General features: G+C 64.8%; 1 protein-coding gene across 14 annotated transcripts in view; it reads left to right on the forward strand.

Moving 5' to 3' along the window:
* Positions 1–18,914, forward strand: part of PLEKHA6 (pleckstrin homology domain containing A6) — a 43,397-nt gene that overhangs the window by 11,113 nt on the left and 13,370 nt on the right. For 6 of the 14 annotated variants that reach the window (XM_027746966.2, XM_027746973.2, XM_027746967.2 and 3 more), the window contains exons 1-7: positions 13,837–13,917; positions 14,066–14,180; positions 14,271–14,375; positions 14,506–14,578; positions 15,037–15,137; positions 17,572–17,747; positions 17,972–18,463. In XM_027746966.2, coding sequence (XP_027602767.1) covers positions 14,079–14,180; positions 14,271–14,375; positions 14,506–14,578; positions 15,037–15,137; positions 17,572–17,747; positions 17,972–18,463 — 1,049 coding nt within the window. In that variant the 5' untranslated portion in view covers positions 13,837–13,917; positions 14,066–14,078. Of the gene's footprint in view, positions 1–11,670; positions 11,826–13,836; positions 13,918–14,065; positions 14,376–14,505; positions 14,579–15,036; positions 15,138–16,308; positions 16,625–17,571; positions 17,748–17,971; positions 18,464–18,914 lie in introns of those variants that run through there. The other 8 variants (XM_027746965.2, XM_027746979.2, XM_027746968.2 and 5 more) reach the window with 6 other exon arrangements.

An 18,914-nucleotide genomic window follows, 5' to 3' on the forward strand; every position in this document is an offset into this window, starting at 1 on the left:
GCCGGTGGGTCCCTCCCCCCTTTCCCAAAGTGCAGAGCCCGCTCCCACTGCCTGAAGTTTTTGAACTGGGAAGTTAAAATGCACCTGGAGCACGACCCAAACCAGTGTCGGGCTTCACCTTGAGCCGCTGCCAGCCCAGGGGGGGCCGGGCCGGGCGGCGGGGGGGGCTCGGGCAGCACGGCCGGTGCCGCCGGAGCGCTGGCAGCGCCTGGCGTGGCCGGGAGCAGCGGGAGTGGCGTGAGAGGCAGCGCACACGGGGGTGTGTGTGTGTTTATATAGGAAGGAGCCAACCTACAGGTTCAGGTTTCAGCCCTCGTTTATCAGCCGGGCCCGTTCCTGCCGCGCTCGGACGCGGCGGATCCCGGAGGATCCCGGAGGATCCCGGAGGCGAGCGACGCTTCTCCCCCTTCCTTCCCCACCAGTGCCGGGGGCTCCGGCCTTGGCACCGACCCACCGCCCTCCCCACGGGCAGCAGGTAGGCTGGGCCAGCTGTGGCTGCTCCGTCCTCGCAGCCTGTGGTGGGATTGAGGAGGGGATTGGAGGGATGGACGGAGACTCCGAGGGCTGGAGGTGCTGGAGAGGTTTGTGCGGCGCCAGGGTGGCCAAGGGTCGGGTTTGGGAGCCGCTCGCCACGGGGAGGGCTCGTGGGGAGGGAACACGGCCCCGGATGTCAGCGTGGGAGAGGCCCTTCCACCCTTCCCCTGGGCAGGTGGCACGGCACACCGGGCACGGGCACGGCCGTGGCGCACGGGAAAGGCTGGCTGGGCTCTGCTGGGAGCTGAACTCCCGGCAGGAGCTGCAGGGAAGGTGTGGCAGCACGGTAAGGCTGGCATGGCCAGGAGTGGGGCAGAGGCAGTGCCTGCACAGAGCTCTGCTCCCAGCCGGGATGCAGGAGGGATCCTGCCCACCCTGTGGGCCGTGGCTGGGGGGTTCTCCCTGTGCCCTGTGCCAGGGGCTGCCTCTGAAACATGTGGGAGCTGCTGTCCCTGTCCTTAGTGAGCTGGTTGGGAATCTCCTGCAGATTCCAGCTGTGATCTCCTGGAAGTGCTGCTTGAAATCACCTCTCAGGGGAGAGGCACAGCTGTGTCACCTGCTTTGTTCCGTTTAAGGGGATGTTTTAGAAAGGCCCTTTTGAAGTGACCCTCGTCTCTGGTTTCCATCCCACTGCTCCCAGGCATCCACAGGGATGCCCAGGAGGTGGGAATGAGCTCCCCACTGCTCTGCAGTGCTGACAGGGTGGTGGGTTTGAAGCTGAGCCTGGTCCTGGCACCATCCTGTTGTCCCCTCCCCTACTGCTCCGTCGATGGTGGGTGAGGAGCTGGGCTCCCTCCTCCCAGCAGTGTGCCCTTCGCTCCATCCCAGTGCCACAGGGCCACAAATTATTTGGTGACAAGGAGGGACCTTCAGCAGCTTCTAGAGGTGCCCAGTGTAGCACAGAGCTGAGGTGTCACCTCTGTTGTCCCCACAAGGGGATTGCTCCATCCTGCTGGGACAGGAAAAGGGGGGAGGGGGAGGGAAAAGGCACCAGGACAAGCCGAGTGCATGGATGGCTTTTCCCAGTTGTCGGTTTCCTGAGGAGTTGAGGTTTGTGATCACATTCCCTTGTTCATTCCCTTGATTCCCAGTGACTTCTGGGTCACACTGGGCTGGGGACACTGGTCTCCACGCACGTGGAGCATCCTGCCAGACCCAAGCCCACAGAAAAGCAGGAGTGATCTCCCACCTCTCCAGCACCCGACTGCTCCGCAGGTATCGTCCCATCTGTGCCCTCTGGAAACTCGGGACAAGCCTCTGGCTCTTCCCAGTGCTGAGCAAACCAGCTCCTTGTGGGGGGCAGCCATTGTGCCTGGTCCTCTCCTGCAGCTCCTTGGTCCTGACTGCCTGTGAGTGTCCTTGGGGGGATCCTGTGACCATCCCAAGGGGCTCATCCAGGCTGGCAAAGGCATCACCCAGAGCTCTCTCCAGGCTGGGACTGGCCCAGCTCCAGCGCCAGCCTGGCTTAGGGATCCCGTCCTTCCAGCTTCCCTCCCCGGGCACGGCAGATCCCGAGGGCTGCAGCTCCTTCAGGGCGCAGGGAGGGCTGGGACCACATTTATTTACATGATGCTGGGGGAGAAGGAAGGGGGAACTGGCAACAGGCTGCTTGCAAATGGGATTTCTGGGAAGTGGAAGGCTGGCGCACGTTCAGCCTGGAACTGTCCTGATTTCCAATTGGAAACATCCCACGGTGACTAAACTTCATTCAGGGGATGATCTCGTTCTGCAGAGCTGCTGAACCAGCCCGTGGCGCTGCGGGGGTGGCTGTGGGAGGGGGACAGGGGACACGGCCGGGGCTGTTTGGTGACACAGGGGGTGTGTCCTGTCCCCACACTGGCCCTGAGCCACCCCGGGAGACTCCGAGGCTCCGGCTGGGTGGCTGTGAGGGGTTCTCAGCTCCCTCTGGTTTCCCTCAGCACATTCCTCGCGTCGCCCCTGCAGCTGCTCCCCGGGGCTGCTCTCGGCTCCCTGCGCTAATGAGGACGCGGGTGGGAAGCTGGGAAGGAGCAGTGATTCACCAGGAAGCTGTTCCCGGCCGTCCCAGGCACGGTCCTGCCACACCAGGGTGTGGTGGGCTGGAGGTGACAGCAAATCTGGGCTGTCACATCTGAGGGCAGCGAGGGAACTGCTGTGGTTCCCCCTGGGATGCTCCCCACCGGGATGGCACCACTGCCAGAGCCAGAGGAAAGCTCGGCAAAGGCAGCAGTTCCCGAGCCCGATCCTGGGATCTGAGGGGGCCTGTGCGTGTTTGCTTTGGTCTGTTTGCTTGGGAACAAACCTCCTGCTTCGTGGGACTCCTGGTTCCCACTGTGTTGGTACACGGAGGCTGGTGGGACGGGCACGTGCCTGAGTGACTCCAGGGCTGGGGGTGGCTGGTGCTGGAGCAGGAGGAGCTGGAGGCATCCACGGGTGCCGGGCTCGGCTCCTGGGACCTGCTGTGGGCACTCGGGAGCACTTTTGGCTGCTCCACACATTTTGCTGGCACCCACACCGTGACCACGGGCTGCTCCCGGGGCCGTGGGACACGCTGCAGGTGGATGTGGGGTCGGAGGGCCGTGGGCAGCCCGGAGCTGCCCGGATCCAGCACTCGCCCGTCCTTGGGAGCTGTTTGGTGCAAAGCACTTGCACAACCCCGGCCGTGCCCGTTGCGTCACAGCCGGTTACAAACTGTTCCGAGCCCTGCAGAGGTACAGGATCAGATCTAAAAATGGAGAGTTTCCCCATCCACCGACATCACACCCAGGCCGACGCAAGGGATGTGTGGCATTGCACCGGGAAGGCAACTGGGACACTCCTCGTGCTGCCGGGGGGGTGACAGGCTGCCCGCGGGGACAACCTGCGGCTGGGCCGGCTCTGCCACGGCGGGAGAGCGGAGCCGCTCCTGCCCCTCCATCCCCGTGGGCACACGTGGCTGTGCTGGGCCATCGGGGCCGTGGGAGCCTGCCTGGGACCCGTGAGGCTCTTTGCAGAGCCCCGGCTCCGGCAGGTGTGGGGCTCCGTGCCGGCTATGCCAGGAATGTGCCGGATGCGCCAGGACTTGACTGCAGGAGGTCGGGGCGCAGAGCCCTGGGATGAATCACTTGGAGGGCTGGCAGTGGCACAGCTCCTGGGCTGGGGCAGAGCCAGGGCTGCCCAACCTCCTGATCCAGAGCCTCTCCGATCCCAAACGCTGCTGGGAAGCGGGATTCCATGGTGGCAGCAGGGACACGGGGGCTGGCAGGGTCTGTGCCCGGGTTGTGCCCCCCATAACCCTGAGGTGCCACTCTTGTGACTTAAGTTTTAATCTGTCTGAGATGCCCATGGAAAATTGGGAATTTAGACAAAAACAATCAATAGACTCCACAGGGAGTGGCACAACCTGCTGTGGCTGATGGAGCCCAGGATGGGGATCACCCCACACCCGGTCCTGGTGGGGTAGAGTGGGAATGGCAATGCCTGGCATTGCAGAGCCCTGGGACTCACTGCTGGGAGCAGGGAGATGCTTGATTTTATCCCCCTGCTCTGGGCCCTGCACCTTCTGAGTGCTCCCAATTCAGGGAGCAAGGAGCTCTTGGCTTCGTGTCCCACGCGGGTGTGGAGAATGGGAATTCCAAAAGCTGTGCCTTGTGCACGGCACATCATGGACATGGGGGGCTGAACCCCACGGCCGGGGGGTCTTATCAGCTGCTGTGCCTGCAGCTCGATCCCCTCTGTGGGTTTTTAGGCGTTTGATGGGTTTTTATCATGATTGGAACCATCCTGCAGCCGCCCTCCCTCCGCGCTCCAGCCACACGGGGTGGTGCCGTGCAGATGTTTGTCCAAGGCTATTTGTGATCATTCCAGCCTGGACGCCCCCGGCGCTGCAGCTGGGGCTGGAGAAGGCAAAATTCCCTGTGTGTCCGTGCCGGGAAGCTGGAGCTGGGCTGTGGCGCCGGTGCTGTGAGTACTCCAGACCCGTGGGAGCCGGGACAGGGATGAGGATTGAGCCCCTCTCTGTGTTTGTAGGGAGATCTGGTGGCTGCCCTGGGCTGGCTGAGCTGGTGGGACCTGGCTTGGGGTGGTCCTGGGAGCTGGTGACATCATCTGGGCTTGGGGACAGCGGGGATAAGGGCTTGGTCCCAGGTGCCACTGCACCCCGGGGTTGTGCGGGGACAGAGCGGGGACAGAGCAGGGACAGAGCGGGGACAGAGCAGGGACAGAGCAGGGACAGAGCAGGGCTGCACCAGCTCCCGGCGATGGCGCAGCCGGAGGTTAATCATTCAACCCCTTGGCAGGTTGGGTAACGCAGCCAGCGGCGGGGGGGCGACGGGGACATCTGTCCACCCGCTTCGCAGACCGCAGGCACAGGAACGGCCCCCGTGCTCCTCCTGCAGCGCCGGGTGCCTGTGCCCCGTCTCCATGGGGATGCGGTGATCGGGACAGCGCCGCGGGTACCACAGTGTGCGGGAGACCCCCGGCAGCGGGGACTGGCGGCTCCCTGTGCCGGCTGAGCGGGAGCCGAGCTGGCCCCCGGCGCGGCCGAGGGAGCCAAGAGCTGCAGCTGGGTTGTAAACACGCCCGGATAAAGTTACAGCCATTGATGTTCCTTGGAAAAGCTGAGTGAAAGGAGAGAGGGAGACCCCCGAGCTGAGATGCTGCTCCACCAAGGGGTGGATGTGCCTCCTGCCTCCGTGGGCAGCCGGGGGGAGCAGCCCCTGCCCTCTGCCCCCTCCTCAGCCCCTCGGGATGAACACTGCTGGCTGTCCCTCAGGGTGGGGAGAGCGGGGTCTCCAGCAGCTCCCACCGGGATGCAGAGGCAGGATACGGCCCTTGGGATGCACAGGAACACACAGGGCTGCTCCCAGGGCTCCTGCTGCCAAGGGAGCAGGATGGGAGTGCGTGGAGACAGGACCCTGCAGGAGCGGCTGCAGGCCCATGGGGAGCCCCTTGGAAGCCCCTTTCCATCCCCAGACCGTTGTCCTGCAGTGACCTGCCGTGTCACGGTGCCCTTAAAGGCGCTGTCAGGGGGAGCACAGGACGTCTCCCGGCGCTCCTCCCGCACGGAGCTGAGGGGGTTAAGGCCGCCGGCAGCTGCCGGGGCTGTTAATGATTGATACCAATGACGGTCTCCATGGGCTGGGAAGGAAAATCACCTACCCGGGCCGGCTGCGGGAGAGACACCGGCTTGGCAGGCGGCGTGGGCAGAGGGGACACGCGGTGGCACCGGTGAGTGTGTGTGTGTGTGTGTGTGCCCGTGTGTGCAGTGTCATCGCGGCTGTCATGGCACAGACAGCCCGGCCAGGGCACACAGACAGCCCTGGCACACAGAGCCGGCCGTGGCACACGTGGGCCATTGTCTGTGGCCAGGAGCAGCCGGTGCCCCGAGGGCGGCCGGGGCCGTGACTGGCACAGCTGAGCACGCCAGGGAGGGCACGTCGGGCTGTGGGTGTGATTATCCGTGTGTACGATGGGTCACGCAGGTGCTGGGGATTTGTCCCAGCAGGATTTTCCCAGCGCTGCTGCTCCGTAATCCCCGTTCCTGACCCGACCTGGCCAGGGAGGGGTTGGGACCGGGTTTGGTGCCTCGTGCCAGGGATTGCTCAGGACAGGTATTCCTACCGCTGGAAGTGGTTTCTTAAAGAGCTTAGGGAGAGTTTAAAGCCTCCAGGTGCGGGTCCAGGTGGCGGCTCAGGGGTTGTGTGAGTGGGAACGGTGGCTCTGGGAGCCTGGTGATCCCGGGCACAGCGGGCAGGGGCTCTGCCCCCGGGAAGGGACAATGGAGCCACTTGGTTAAAGCAGTACCACACACTCAGTGCTGCCAGGGCCTGGACTGTCACCTGCTCTGCCCCATGTCCCGGGCCACCCCCTCACGGGGCTGTCACCCTCCCGAATGTCACCCCACGGATCTGGGATGCTGCCGCGCCTGCTCCAGCTCTCCGTATCCTGGCCAGCCGCCCCCGTGGGCCGTGCCTGGGATGGAGCCGGGGTTTCCAGGGAGATAAAACACAAACTCCCGGTGCTTTTTGTGCTTTTTGTGCTTTTCCCCGACCCCAGCTGGCGCGGGAGCGGGGGACTCGCCCTCCCCGCCGCCGGCCACGCCGGCTGCCAGCAGCCGCTTTGTTCTCTGGAAATCCCCTGCCTTCCCCTCTCCCGGCCATCCCCTCTCCCGGCCATCCCCGCTCCCGGCCATCCCTGCTCCCAGCCATCCCCTCTCCCAGCCATCCCCGCTCCCGGCCATCCCCTCTCCCGGCCATCCCCACTCCCGGCCATCCCCGCTCCCGGCCATCCCCGCTCCCGGCCTCCCGGCCATCCCCTCTCCCGGCCATCCCCGCTCCCGGCCATCCCCGCTCCCGGCCATCCCCGCTCCCGGCCATCCCCGCTCCCGGCCATCCCCGCTCCCGGCCATCCCCGCTCCCGGCCATCCCGCCCTGCCATGGCAGGGACACCGGGCGCTTCTCCTGCTCTCCCTCCCCACGCACCCTGCCCGGCCGGGAGGGCCCTGGCTGATGGTGGTGACGTTGCTCGTGGGCTGCGGGTGCTCGGGAGCCTCCACCCGCCCTTCCCGAGGACTTTGCCCGGCTTGGCAAGCCCGGCACAACAGCCCTGCTGCTTCCCAGAGGATCCAGCTCAGGCTTTTCCTCCTCCCCTCCCAGCACGGCTCCCACGGGAACTCAGAGGGATGATGGTGAGCTGAAGGCCAGGCTGTGCTTGTAGGAGCGGGGGGTCCTGGGCTGGTGTTTGGAGTCTGGGGGTCCTGGGCTGGTGTTTGGGGTCTGGGGGGTCGAGGTGCTTTGGCAAATGCCTCGAGGTGCTTTGGCAAATGGCTGTAAAAGCAGCAAGGATGTGACACTGGGGACATTGCTGCAGGCACAGCCCTGGGTGGGCCATTGCTGCTGCTGCTGCTGCTGCAGCAACTTCTGAGTTGACACCTGGGATGTGGCAGCAGAAGGAAGGGGGGGCTTGGCCACTACAGCACTTGTTTTGGCTCTGGAAAGGCTCTTGCCAGCATTGAGCCAGGGTGGTCCCTGCCAGGGCACTGTGGTGGCAGCTGTGGGTGCAGTTTGCCAGAGGGGTGAGGTGGGGATGGGGCACTTGGACTGGCACCCTCTCTCTTGGGACTCCTTTGGCACCCTCGATTTTGGGGTTCCTTCACAGCAGCCCCAGCACAGCCAAGGGCAGGAGGCGACAGGAACCTCCCTCTGCCTCCCCATTCCCATCCCAGCAGTGCCACTGGGGGTGGCACCGTGGCTGGGGACAGGGGCACAGGGGGCTGTGCAGATGCAGGAGTGGGTTTTGTTGTCCAGGAGGGCTGTGCTGCCCCAGGCCCCCAGCCCTGATGGATGCAGGGCTGGAAATGCTGGCTCAGCTGGATGGAGGGGGCCGGGATTAGGGCAGGGATGAGGCTGAGGAGGAGATCCGGCTGCTGGTCCCTGCTGTGCCAGGAGCAGTAGGAGCTGGCCAGTGGCAGCATCAGAGTGATGGGCCAGAGGGAACCTCAGCATGCAGCTCCACACAGAGGATTCTGAGTGCCCACAAACCACTTTATTCCCAGAGGCTGATTGTGCTGCAGATCCACAGGCACTGGGATTCCCAGGGCTGCTGGTTGGCTCGGATGTGGTGCCTGGACAGGGGTTTCTTGCAGCATTCCATCCCTCCTTTCCCTCCATCTCCTCTTCCCTGCAACCTTTTCTCCTTTCCTGCCCTCTCCCAGGGCTGGCATGGAACTCTCGCAAGTCCAGCAGCCCAGAGCTGGGATGGCCCCACGTGGAGACTCTGGAGCAGCCGAACTGCTGGCACCTGCCCTCCACCTGCCAAACTTCATTTCATGAATTTCTTTTATCCCTATTGCACCTCGAGCCCCTGCACCCCTGTGCTGAGTGGGGTGGACCTGGGCTGTGGTGGGTCCCCTTTGTTAGTGCATTGTAATGTGTTTGTTCCCACCCCGGGCTCCTCTTGCAGTTTGGGATTTGGCAGTTTGCACTTGCTCATCCAAGGGTGGATTCTGCCTGCCAGGCCCTCACAGGGGCTGTGGGGGACAGGGTGACCTGGAGTCCCTTCCCATGGGAGCTGAGCGCTGCAGTTAACTGGGAGAGAAGGATTTTCAAGGGCTGCAGTCGGAGGAGAGGGATGTGGCTCGGGAGGAGAGGGAGAGGTGAAGAAAGGGCTAGAAAAACAGAGGAGGGAGGCCAGTGTATAGGGCGTGTTTGGCTGGTGGCCACACAAGCCCCTTCCTTGGGAGCTGCCTGGATGCTGGAAACAGGAGCAAAACCTTGGGATGACGAGTTTTCATTATCACTTCGGGGGGTTGGCTCCCTGCCTGCCCCTGCCCCTGGCGTGGCAGATCCCAGCAGCCGCGGTGGGGACCCCCCATCCCTGGCCCCCCCGAGCCAGGGGCTGTGAGGGGAGCACTGAGGCTTCTGCCAGAGCTGGAATCGGGGCTGGGGCGTGGGAGGACGCAGGGCTTGGATCCTGGAGGCACAGGGCCAGCCTGGGAGCTGGAGGGATGGTGTTGGCCCGGGCGAGGCTCCGGCAGAGCTCCACGGCTCCGGCATCGCGCCCTGGCAGGGCCGGTCGGGGTCCCCACAGCCCCCCTGCCCTGCTCTGGGTTTAGGGCTTGGCAGGCCCCGGGGGTGAGCCTGCACCTCCCCTCTTCCCACTGCTGGATAACAGCCAGGAGAGAAGCCCTGGGAAGGGCCCTGGAGTGGGAATGGTTCCCATTAGCTGAGGTGGGCTGCACACGGGGGGTCTGGGGGCTGCTGGGCTGCCTCCAGCCAGCCGAGCCAGGCTTGCTGTCTGCTCTTGGAGGGGAGCAGGAGCTTTTCCCGGGTGCATCCCACCTTCTCCACGAGGAGGGGTCCTGTCATGCCAGCTGGGAATGCAGCAGCAGGAGCACAACTGGCATCACCTGCAGGGCTTCACCTCAAGGTGGGGCGTGTGGAGGGGCCACTTCCCTCCTCATCCACCTGCCCAGAGCAAGTTTGGGGTTTGAAGAGCAGGAAAGCAGTGACCTCGATGGGCTGTGGGAGGGTGGGGGCAGCCAGGGGGGTTGTCCCTCTGCTCCCAGCGAGCTCCAGCTTTGGGGAAGGGGAAGAACAGCAGCGTTGAGTGAAAGTTTTGTTTCCCAGTTGTTGCATTTATTCCCTTTTCTTGCTCCGGAGGAAAAGCAAGAGGAGGTTCAAAGTGGTTTCCTTTGATGTTTCCCTGAGGAAGAGCACGGACTCTTCTCCCCCTCAGCTCTCTTGGGAGGTCTGGAGGAGCCTCCACCCCCGAGCTGCTGTTTGGAGCCCTGAAGCGTGTCCAGTCCATCGGCCACGGGTCTGACCCTGCCTTCCCCCGGCACCAGTGACTGTGACACAGCCCAGCTGGTGCCGGGAGCACAGCGCCTGCTCCGGGCTGGAAAACTGGGGCTGGACCCGGCTTAAAGGGTCCCAATCCTGGCACAGCCCCCCAGGACACTGAACAGGGGTGACAGAGGGGAAACCCCAACACTGGGGGGCTCAGAGCCTCCAGTGCAGCCAGAGGTGGGGCCTGTGGCTCCTTCCCTGCTCCTGCCACACTGTCCCCTGCCACTGCCATCCCCAAAAGGGGTCACACCTCACCTGGCAGGTCCCTTTCCACCACGGTGGCCATGCCACCAGGTGAGTGTTGGCTTTTGTCACACTGGGGAGCTGGCACGTCCCCGAGGCCGTTGGAGGACCTTGACCCCGGATCCTTGGCACTGGCAGGAGGTGGTGATGGAGGAGCGGGTGAGTCGCTGTGGTGGGGACGTGGGAATGCAGGGAAGTGGGGACCTGGGAATGTGGGAATGCAGGGAAGTGGGGACCTGGGGAAGAGGAGACGTGGGGACAACCAGCGCTGGGGTTTTGCCAGGGCTGGGGTTGCTGGCACGAAGCTGGTGCTGTCCCTGGGCATTGTGGTGGTGGTTTCTCCATGGAAGTGTCTCTCCCTGTGCCAGCAAGGAGAGCAGTGATGCTCTCCATGCCCGAGGTGCCCTAAAAAGGTGGATTGAGTTGGTTTGGGAGCAGCGATGGCACGGTGTTGGCACATGGTGGGGACGTGGTTCCTGTCCCTGGTTGCTCCCTGACACCCTCCTGGCTGGGACCACTGGTGCCAGTTGAGGGGCAGCAGGGGCATCCCTGAGGTGGGCACTGGTGCTGAGCTCGCCCCAAGGGGGTGGAATTCAGGGCACTGTGTTTTAGGAGGAGCAGGTGGGTGGTGGGGTGGCTGGGTGGGCAGTGCCCAGGGTGCTGGGGGAGCAGGATGGAGCCCAGGCGCCGTCCCGTGCTCCACTTCCTTCTTTGGAGGTTTCTTTGAAATGCCAGCGCTGCCTCCCTCCCTCCCTCCCTCCCTCCCTCCTCCCAAGGATTATACCAGCCCTGATGGATTTGGATTCACTTTCCAAAGGCCAGGCGGGGTGTGGGTCACCCCGAATCCTGCTCCTCCCCGCTCTGAGCCTGCTGGGCTGTGAGGGCTCCCTGGAATCTGGGGGGGCTGATGCCTCGCAGGGTCTGTGCCCCCACTGCTGGGGTGGTCGGTGCTTGTGCCCGTCCTGCTTCCTGGGATTTTCTCTCGGCATGACCTGGGGAAGGAACAGCCGCGGGGGGAAGGGGTGGGGTGGGCACACAGGGATGATTTGGGGACAGGGGGGAGGGATGCAGCCGGTGAATCCAGGGCAGCGACAGAGCTCATCTCAGCGCGGCTGCTCCCCCGCCCTGACACCCCCCCTTCCCAGGCAGCAGCCCCCGTGCTCCGCTGCCCTGCCCGGGGTGGGGGGGCCCGACAGCCCCCCTGCCAGCCCTCTCAGCCCCCCACAGCCCCCCGACCTGCCCCTCTGGCCCTTCTCCTGCCGCCGGCGGCTCCCCGGCCCCGCACCGGTGCTGGGGGAGGCGGCGGTGCCGCGCTGCCCTTCGCTTCTCCTCTGCGCGGGGACGCGAGCGGGAGCTGTTTGTCCCCGCTGTCGCCTGCCCGCCGGCTGCCGCACACCGGGGCTGCCCAGCCCCGGCGCCACCGGAGCCACCGGAGCTCCGCCGCCGCCGGGAAACGCCAATGCCACCGGGCGCGGGGTACTGGGACAACTGGGAGAGAGAGAGAGAGACAGAGAGAGAGAGAGGACAAGCAGAGCTTTCTCCCTCCGCCCGCATCCCCCCGCCCGCCCCGGGCTGCCCCCCCGGCAGGTGCCATCGCCCCGCAGCGCGGTGGCACCGTGGTGGCACCGTGGTGGCCCCGGCGCTGTCCGTGCCCGCCGTGGCCATGCCGGGAGCCCGGAGCTGGCGCTGAGCTGGGAGGGCCCCTGGCACGATGCTGAAGTTCCGGGCGGACCGGCGGGTGAGGTAGGAGCCCCGGGAGGGCTGGGGGGGACCCGGGGGGGGCCGCGGGCGGGCGGCGGTGAGGGACCCTCAGCCCGGGCAGTGGCTGCTGCATTGCAGTGCTTGGGAGGCGATGGGAACCCGCGAGTTTCTGGAGCGGGGTCAGCCCAGGGAGCTGCTGCCGGGCGGTGGTTTCAGGAGGTTCTTTGCCTGTTTCGGGGGTATTGCCTTGTCGGGGGGTGGGGGCAGACCTGGGGCGGGGGGAGGCACCGGGAGGAGCCGCGGGGCTGCAAAGGGTGCGTGTCCTGGGCTTGGCGGCGGAGCAGGGAGAGTCCAGCCTGCGGGGACAGAGACTTGCTGCGGTGCAGAGTCGTGGGCAGGGATGGGGGGACCCCCTGGGTGGGGTTCAGGCACGTTGGTGGGTCCTGGCAGCACCCACTTCCCACATCTGGTGCTTTTGGGGTGCTGCTCGCTTGGCATTTGCCCCCTCCCCATGTGTCAGCACCATGGGGGGGCCTGGGACCTGCCCCAGCAGCTGTGCTTTGAACCCCTCTGAAGTCACTGTTGGGGAAAAAGGGTCTGGGAGCAGCTCCAGCCCCGGTGGCAGAACCCCCTGGGCTGCTGCTGGAGCGTGGGCTGGGCAGGATAACTCGGGTCAGTCGTGGCACAGACAAAACAGGTGCTGGGGGGTTCTGAGGAGTGACCCCCCCCTCGCTGCGGGGTGCACACACACTCCCCGGGTGTTTAAGATGCCCCCGAGCGTGGGGAGCACTGGCAGAGGGGATCAGACCCATGGCAGGGCACGGGGTGGGACCTGCAAGGGGGAGCAGCTCAGCGGTGCTTTTTTGGGTAGGAAGTGGTTAATGCCTTCAGGGCCTGGCAGCAGCCCAGGTTGGGGTGAAGCTCGGGATGGGATGGTCTTGGCAGCTGCGTTTTCTTGCTCAAACTTCCCCTGTTTTGCTGACATGCAGGAGTTTGGTGTCACGCCGGGCTGCTGGGGGGGGCACCCATGTCCCAGTGCCTGGCAGCTTTGGGAAGGAGGGAGGTCACGGGCATGGGGTCCAGTGCAAACTTCCCGGGATGGAGCCCTGAACCTGTGGGTAAACCTCGTCCTTTCCTCCTGGGAAAGGACGTGGGAGGGGGTTCCCCAGGTGAAGCAGTGAAGTGCTGGGGGTGCCCAACAACACCAGCTGCGTGGGACTGGGGCAGGGACATGGCACAAGGTGCCAGCTGAGCCTGGCAGGAGCCCTGTCTCTCTGCTCCTGGCACTGCCAGGGAGCCCAGCACAGCCACCTTTAGCTGTACCCAGCACCACCAAACCAGTAACAGCTTGTGCTGGGGGCCCTGGGCTGGTGTTTGGGGTCTGGGGGGTGCACAACCCTCCATGGCCAGGTGACCCTGCTCTAAACCTTGCAGTGTTTTGGCAAATGGCCCTAAAAGCAGCAGGGGGAAGGTGTGACGTTGGGGATGTCGCTGCAGGCACAGCCCTGGATGGGCCATTGCTGCTACTGCTGCTGCTGCAGTGACTTCTGAGTGGGGTCAGTGGTGACTCCTGAAATGGAGCAGCAGAAAGAAGGGGGGCTTGGCCACTATAGCCCTTGTTTTGGCCCCCAGTGAGCTGAGCACTTTTTGGGAAATGCCAGTGAAATCTTTGTGTGTCCAGAGAAGGGAACAGAGCTGGGGAAGGGTCTGGAGCACCAGGAACGGCTGAGAGGGCTGGGGGGGCTCAGCCTGGAGAAAAGGAGGCTTAGGGGGGACCTTCTCACTCTCTGCAACTCCCTGACAGGAGGGGGGAGCCAGATGGGAGTCTGGCTTCACTTCCAGGGTGGCCCACCTGGATGTGGCACTTGGGGACACGGTTTAGTGGTGAACACAGCGGTGCTGGGCTAATGGCTGGGGACTCAGTGACCTTAGAGAGCTTCCCAGCCTTCATGATCCCACGATTCCGTGATTGGAGAGATCCAAAGCACGGGGTTAGCAGGATGGGTCTCTGTGGGGGGCTCTTAACAACCACCCCCCCACCCCGTTTCCACAGCCACAATGAAAGGCGGAACACGTTCCTGCACCCAGTGACGGGACAGGTCCCCGAGGACAGCTCCAGACTCGACTTGCACAAGTAAGTTGGCTCCCAACTCTCTGCTTTCAGGGCCCGGGAGCGGCTGGTGATGGGGGGACATGGTGGGGGGTGGGCTGGGAATGGTGGGGGGCAGCTCCTGCGGGGTGGGGGGACACAGACGTGCTGACCCAGCTCCCCTGTGCCGCAGGCCCACCTCGGACATGTCCAGCAAAGCGGGCAGCAAGCGGCCGCCCACCGTGCCCAGCGAGCCCCCCGGCCACGCCATGGTGTCGGAGGGACCCCCGGAGCGCCCCGGAGGCCGGGTGGGTGCCCGGCGCCGCGGGGCACGGCAGGGAGGAGCGGGGACGGGGCACCAGGGACCCCCCCTGAGCGGCTCCTCTGCCCCCCTGCAGGCCCCGCGCTCCTCCCGCAAGGGCATCGCCTTCGGGAAGCGCTCCAACTCCATGAAGAGGAACCCCAACGCCGCCGTCACCAAGAGCGGCTGGCTCTACAAGCAGGTACAACCCACGTGCTGGGTGCTTCCCCCCCTCCCCGGGGGTGTCACCCCCTTTGCCAGCCCTGCTGGGTGCCTCCCCTCCGGGAGCAGCCGTGCCCGTGGGCGCTGCCCTCACGGCCCCTCTCTCGCAGGCCAGCTCGGGGGTGAAGCAGTGGAACAAGCGCTGGTTTGTGCTGGTGGATCGGTGCCTCTTCTACTACAAAGGTACAGCCCTGAGCACCAGTCCCAATGCCCCCCCAAAAAGCTCATGCCACCCCCCCAGCGTGACCCGGTGCCCACCACCCGGTCGCCTCCGTGCGATCCCAGGCTCCTTCCGTGCTCAAAGGAGGGTGTGCCGGGGTGGGTGAAGGGGTCTGGGGGTCCCAGCACCCCGCTGTGGGGGTGTTCGCTGTGCTGGGGACCTGAGGGGTTAATGCAGAGCCTTCCCCGCCTCCCTGGCAGCTCCCGGGCTCAGCCCTGGGCGGGCATCAATAATTGAGGAGGCTGTTTGTGAGCCAGGCAGAGCTGCGGGAGCAACAGGCGGGCAGTGCATTCCCACAGGTGGGCTCCCTGTGTGTCCCCCTGGGAAGGAGCAGTGGGATGGGGGGGGGGGTCTCTGCTGGGGGGGCAGCCAGAGCTCCCAACCCCTCTGTGTGTGTGTAACCCCAGCGTTCCCCCCCCAGATGAGAAGGAGGAGAACATCCTGGGCAGCATCCCCCTCCTCAGCTTCCGCGTGGCGGCCGTGCAGCCCTCGGACAACATCAGCAGGAAGCACACGTTCAAGGTCAGGGGCTGGGAGGGGACAGGGCACTGGGGTGGCACTGGGGTGGCACTGGGGTGGCACTGGGGTGGTGGTGATGCTGGCAGGGTCCCTGCTGCTCTTCTGGCTTTCTTGGTGACGGGGCTTGGAGCAAGCTGGGGTGAGGGCTGACTGCGTATCCCGGGATCCCCTGTGGATATGCCACGTGGATCTGCCTTCTGCCGGGGAAACTGAGGCACACGTGGGCTGAGCAGCATCCCCAAGGTCACCAACCCCTGCTGCTGCCCCCCAGTCCAGGGCAGAGCTGGGTGCAGGGCCTTGCTGGATGCTCCTACCCCTCTCCCCGTCCCAGTTTCCCCTCTCCATCGCTGCTCCCGCCAGCCTGTCCCACCGGCTGCCGCGGCGCTTCCTGGCAGCATTCCCAGAGCCAGGCATGGAGGTGTCCCCAACTCCGGCTCTGCTTGAGCTGTTTGCCTGGGAAGCGTAACTGGAAGGGAGGAGCCCGTGATGAGTCACTGCCGTGGGGCTGGAGTGGAGAGCAGAGCAGGGAGAGGTGAGGGCGGCTGCTGCTCCCCCACGTCCATCCCAGGCATCAGAGCAGGGTCTGAGCTTCCCTGGCACTTGTGGGCATCACTGGGCACCTTTGGCATCACGAGGCACTTTCACCAGCACAGCTGCTCGTGCTGCCCGTGGTCGTGGGTCATGTTGGCACCCATTTGTTGATGGGCCAATGCCCTTGTGCAAAAACCCAACCTGCACCTTCCCGTGCCCGCAGCCAGTGCTGGGTCCCTGCAGGGCACTGCCAAGGAGTGGTTCCAGCCTAGGGGATGGATTTTTGTAGCTTCCACCCTTAGACCTGCAGCTGGAGGGGCTCAGCCTGGAGAAAAGGAGGCTCGGGGGGACCTTCTGGCTCTGCAACCCCCTGACAGGAGGGGGGAGCCGGGGGGGGTCGGGCGCTTCTCCCAGGGAACAAGGGACAGGAGGAGAGGGAACGGCCTCAAACTGTGCCAGGGGAGGGTCAGGTTGGATATTAGGGAAAAATTTCCTCCTGGAAAAGGTAGTCAGGCCTTGGAAGGGGCTGCCCAGGGAAGTTTGGAGTCCCCACCCTGGAGGTGTCCAAGGAAGGACTGGACATGGTGCTCAGTGCTCTGGGCTGGGGGACAAGGTGGGGACTGGGCACAGGTTGGACTCGATGGTCCTGGAGGTCTTTCCCAACCTCAGACATTCTGTGATTCTATGAAATGTCTCTGTGACACCGGTGGGGAAAAGCCTTGCAAAGCTGCTGCCCACGAGCTGAGCTCTGCTGAGCTCCGTGCTGGTGCTCCCCAGGCTTTGGGAGGATGGTTTTGTCCAGAGAAGGGTAGAGAGGGTCCCGAGGGCCGGGGGAGGTTTGTTCCTGCCCCGCTGACCCCGTGTCTGTGTTTCCTCCTCCTCTCTCTGCGGGTGAGGATCCCCGGACAGGAGGGGTCTCTTCGTGCCACCCACCACACCAGCACCCAGCCACCACCTAGGTAGTACCTTCTTGTGTTTCTGGTGCATGCAGAGGGTGAGGGACCCCCAGGCTCGCCCGCATGCTCTGCCCCCCCCCACTCCCACTAATCCAGGGGTGAATCCCTTTGATTGCATCTTTTCCTCTGGCTGCAGAGCTTGCAGAGGCAGGAGTGCATGGGGGGCTCAGGAGGTGACCCCCAGCTGGGCACAGTGCCCATGTTCTGGGGAGGATGGAAACCCAAGGGAGGGTTTTAATCAATCAATAAAAAACCCCAATTTTTTAAATTTTTTTTTTATTTTGTTTTAAGAGATTGAGCCCTGAAAGTCTTTCAGGGGAAAAACCCTCCTGCTTCCCTCCTTTTCTTCTCCTTGCATCTTCCCTCCTTTTCTTCCTCCTTGCATCTTCCCATCCCTTTCCAGAGAGGGGGAAGGTGGAAGCTTCAAAAAGGCCCTAAATAACCACGTGCCTTCCAGCATGTTCTGGGTGGAGAATGGGCACCAACATCTTGGAGCAAAAGCAAACCTTTTGCCCCCCCCAAAAAAATATTTTCTGGGCCAAGAAACCACCTTCCCCCTCAGCCTGCATGGATGATGCTCCAACATTGCTGCTGCTCTCGCTGGGACATAAACCCTTCCCCAGCCCCCCTGTGCCCCACGGGGACCCACTTGGGGTGCAGCAACCTCTGTACTGGGGTGCTGCTCCTCTGCTGGGGGGCTCTGGGCAGGGCTGGTCCTGAACACCTCTGGGAGAGACCCCGGGGGGATCATGACCCCAGGGAAGCCCCTGTGAGGGGCCTGCAGAGCCTTCCTCCTGCTCGGCGGGAGGGTGCATGCGGCTGGGAGGCTCCTGCAGCGGGGAAGGACCACTCCTGGCTTCTCCCGCGCTGGCAGGACCTCGTGCCGGGGTGGAAGTGGAGCTCTCACCCTCCTGTCTCTCTCTCTGTCCCACTTGTGTGCCCCCCTGCAGGTGACGGTGTGCTGGGTGGAAGAGATGCCGGCGAGTAACGGGCAGTCCGTGTCTCCCCAGGCCGAGCACGCCGGCATCCGCACCTACTTCTTCAGCGCCGAGAACACGGAGGAGCAGGAATCCTGGATCCAAGCCATGGGCGAGGCCGCCCGGGTGCAGATCCCCCCGACCCAGAGGTCAGCGCCCACCAGCTCCCTGTGCCACCCCTCTGCCCCACTCTCCCAGGGATGGGGGGGTGCGTCACGGCCGGGGACTTTTGGGATCGTGAGGGACCCTCTGGAGAAGGGAGCTGGGGTGGTGCCGGCCCCCCGAGGCCGAGGGAGGGTCAGGACGTTCCCGGCCACCCCGGGGGCGTCGCAGAGGGAAGGTGACCCCTCTCTCCCGTCTCGGCACCCCCCAGGCACGAGAAGCCGGACTCGGAGAACATCCCCCCCAGCAAACACCACCACCACCTGCACTGCAACAGCGCCCACCGCGAGCACCCCAAAGCCGACCCCGACGCCAAGACCCGCGGGGAGGGCGACGGCCGCGGCTCCGAGAAGATGGAGAGGAAGCCGGAGCGGGCGGAGGGCAAGAAGGAGCCGCTGGCCAAGGCCAACGGCGTGGGCGGGCAGGAGGGGCCCTCGGAGCCCGGCAGCCCCTACCCCGAGGCGCCGCGGGGGCCGGGCAGCGCCGAGCGGCCGCCGCAGCCCAACGGGTGGCCGTACCCGTCCCCCAGCCGGCCCGGCAGCACCGCCTTCCCCCCGCCCGACGGAGAGAGCAGGGACCCCCGCCGGGCCGCCGCCCCCCGCCCCAACCCCGACAAGGTGGCCCAGCGCAAGAGCTCCATGACGCAGCTGCAGCAGTGGGTGAACTCCCGCCGCGGGAACGTGCCCCCCGAGGAGCTGCGCAGGTGAGACCCCGCTCCCCTCCGCTGGGCTTGTCCTTTGGGTGGTGCTCTGGGAATGTTCTTCCCCTTCCCGCCCGCTTCCTGCCCTCCCGGGGTCAGGAGATCTCCTTTCTGGCTCTCCTTTCTCTCCGTGTGCCGGCTCTGAGCTGCTTAAGGGATGCCCTGAGGAGTCATGCAGGGTGGATTTTGGAGAGGTGGATTTTTGGAGGTCCCTGGGAGGAGGGATGCCAGGAGCAGAGGCCACCACAGTCTCCCTGGAAGGAGGGATACAAGGAGAGGAGGCCACCACAGGATCTCTGGGAAGAGAAATGGCAGGAGAGGAGGCCACCATGGGATCTCTGGGAAGAGGAATACCAGGAGGGGAGGCCACCATGGGATCCCTGGAAGAGGGATGCCAGGAGGGGTGGGGACCTTGCAGTCCCTGGGAGGAGGGCTTCCAACCAGCCAGCTTTTC

Source organism: Pipra filicauda, unplaced genomic scaffold (genome assembly GCF_003945595.2).
Source record: "Pipra filicauda isolate LSUMZ 115617 unplaced genomic scaffold, ASM394559v2 scaffold264_size1072897_pilon, whole genome shotgun sequence".
Lineage (NCBI taxonomy): Eukaryota > Metazoa > Chordata > Aves > Passeriformes > Pipridae > Pipra > Pipra filicauda.